We start from the raw sequence: 2767 nt of genomic DNA, 5'->3' as shown, positions 1-2767 counted from the left end.
CCACACAGGAACGCATATAGAACCATAAACCCTAAACCCTAAACCCTAAACCCTAGACCCTAAACCCTAGACCTTCATTGCTCACTGAGGGTTGGCTCGTATCGCCGGCCTCCGCAGTTTCTGCAGCACGGGAAGCGCCTTGCGCTGCTGCAGTGACAGCAAGACAGCAGCAGCAGCAGCAACATGCATGCAACAAGGAGCAGCATCCGCTAGCAGCAAGAACCTAGCCTCGAGGCAGCAGCAGCAGCACTAAAAAAAGAGACTCTTTCTGCAGCAGCAACAGCAAGAACCGAACCTCGCTGCAGCAGCAGCAGCAGCAGCAGCAGCAGGAATAACATCATCGTCACAGCAGCAACCCCTCACCCTTCCGCTGTGCAGGAGCCCTGGGGGTCTTCGATAGCGCTGCTGCAGCCCCAAGGGGGGGGAAGTCTGCTGCTTCTAGAGGAGGTTGCTGCTGCCTGTTTCGTGGGCCGCTGCCACCTGCTGCTGCTGCTGCTGCTGCTGCTGCTGCTTGTCCTGCTGCTGCGCTTCTCCTCCCCGAGACAGCTGTTGATGGCTCGCTGCCGACGCCGCCAGCGTCAGCGCCTGCTGTAGCCCTACTCGAGTCGCCTGCGCTCGTCTGCTGCTGCTGCTGCTCTTGCTCCTGCTGCTGCTGCTGCTGCTGCTCCTGCTGCTCGTCTACAGCAGCAACACCCCCCCGACCGCTCCAAGGGGTCCCACCACCTCTACGCCGGCCGCCCCCGCGGCCAATAGCTGCACACAGCATCACACATACACCCAAGACGCAGCCTTCTTGCTGCAGTTCCTGCTGCTGCTGCTGCTGCTGCTGCTGCTGTTGCTGCTGCTGCTCCTTACCTCCACTTTGACTGTTTCGCGGAGCTCCCATGGGAGCCGCGTTCCTCCCCGCGCCCCACCACCTGCTGCCGTTGCGGCCTCTGCCTCCTGCATAGCCACCCCTGCCTCTGAAAGCTGGCTGCTGCTGCAGCTGCTGCTGAGGAGAGGGGTATCCCTGTGCCTGCTGCTGCTGCTGCTGCATGTACGGCTGCATCGGCCGCGGAGCCATGTAAGGCAGAGGGACAAACATGTGGGGAGAGAAGTAGCCTGGTGCAGGGTAGAAGAGCTGTTGCGGTGGCGGCAGCAGCTGCTGTTGCTGCTGCTGCTGCTGCTGGCCCCTGCGGTAGTCCTCAGTCTCTGCTGTTGGCGTTCCTGCTGCTGCATCCCTGCCTCTTCCCCTGTGGTTGCTGTTTAAGGGGGCGCCAGCAGCAGGCGGGGTGTGTTGAGGGGCGGGTATCCAGCAGCAGCCCATCATCTGCTGCTGCTGCTGCAGTTGCTGCTGCAAGAAGTGGTGCTGCTGCAGCAGATGGTGCCGCTGCAGCGGGGCGTGAGGCGGCCACATGAACGGCTGCATTTCTGCCTCTACAGGGTACGGGGGCATCTGCTGCTGCAGCTGCGGCAGCCTGCTGCTGTACACCTGAGCAGGTCCCTGGGGCCCCACAGCAGCATAGCCGCCTGCAGCAGCAAACCCTGCCCCCCCGCGTCGGCCTCTGTTGCTGCTGCGCTGCGGCCGCACCGCGCGCCGCTGCTGCCGAGGAGCAGGCAGCACGACCCCCATGTCTGCTGCTGCTGACGGCAGCACTCCATAGGGTGAGGGGGGAGCAGCCAGCCCCAGGGGTGTTATAGGGGGGGCTGGAAAGAACTGAGGAGTTGCAGCTGCTGCTGCTGCTGCTGTTGCTGCTGCTGCTGCTGCAGCTGTCGCCTGCGCCGATACAACACGGTGCAGCGCGTGGGATGCCTTTATCCCTACCTGCAACGGTTTGCCCTGAAGAGAAAGCAACACACAAAACAGCAGCAGCAGCAGCAGCAGCAGCAGCAGCAGCAGCAGCAGAAGGTGCAGAAAGCCCCAAACTGTTCAACTGTATGCATGCAGACTGTCTAGTACACAAGAAAGCCACCCGGTGTATCCTCAGAAGGGCTGGAGCTACTACTACTACTATTATTATTACTACTACTACTGTTGCTGCTGCTGCTGCTGCTGCTGTTGCTGCTGCTGCTGCTGCTGCTGCTGCGGCCTCACATTGAACTGCTGCGAACGCAGCCAAAGCGCCACCTCCTGCGTGGGCGCAGATTCCTTGAGAGAGACAAACCAGGTGTCATTGACATCTCTCCTGATGCTGCACCAACTCTCATCTTCCTGCTGCTGCTGCTGCTGCTGCTGCTGCTGCTGTTGCTGCTGCTGCTGCTGCTGGTTGTCTCCGCTCTGAGGTGGCTGCTCTTCCTCACCATCTTGCTGCGGTGACTTCTTCTGCGAGGGCTCCTGCTGCCCTTCCCCTTCCTGTTGCTGCTGCTGCTGCTGCTGCTGCTGCTGCTGCAGCTGCTGCAGCAACGGGGCCTTGCGCAGGATAGCCAGCAGGTCCTCCTTCGTTGTCTCCGGCGGCAAGTCCCGCAGCACAAGTGTGTTTCTCCCCTTCTCCATAAGACGTGCAAGAGAGAGAAACTCCTCGACTCCATAGCGACAGGTGCTGCTGCTGCTGCTGCTGCTGCTGCTGCTTCTGCTGCTGCTGCTGCTGCTGCTACTCGGAGTTGCTGATGTTGTCTCTGTAAAGGGACTCAACTCCCCACTAGGGTTATTCGAAGCGCCTAGAGAAGGGGCCCCCTCCCTCAGCGCTGCAGCAGCTGCTGCTGCTGCTGCTGGATCCGTGCTGGCAGGGCTGCTGCCGCTGTCATCACTGTCTGCTGCAGCCTGATCCTCTTCCTGCTGCTGCTGCTG

At 61.3% G+C, this 2767-nt stretch overlaps 1 protein-coding gene across 1 annotated transcript in view; it reads right to left on the bottom strand.

Annotated features, from left to right (window-relative positions):
* Positions 1–2473, bottom strand: part of EMH_0067330 (uncharacterized protein) — a gene marked incomplete at both ends in the record, with an annotated part of 3661 nt that extends 1188 nt beyond the window's left edge. Inside the window, 3 exons of the mRNA XM_013498610.1 lie at positions 86–147; positions 364–1819; positions 2075–2473. Coding sequence (XP_013354064.1) covers positions 86–147; positions 364–1819; positions 2075–2473 — 1917 coding nt within the window. The remainder of the gene's footprint in view (positions 1–85; positions 148–363; positions 1820–2074) is intronic.
* Positions 2474–2767: the final 294 nt, after the last annotated feature.

Source organism: Eimeria mitis, genomic scaffold, assembly GCF_000499745.2.
Source record: "Eimeria mitis Houghton genomic scaffold, Emh_scaff3569, whole genome shotgun sequence".
In the NCBI taxonomy this organism is placed as follows: Eukaryota; Apicomplexa; class Conoidasida; order Eucoccidiorida; family Eimeriidae; genus Eimeria; species Eimeria mitis.
Note: the sequence above shows the minus strand (reverse complement) of the source record. Positions and strands in the feature narration are given on the sequence as shown.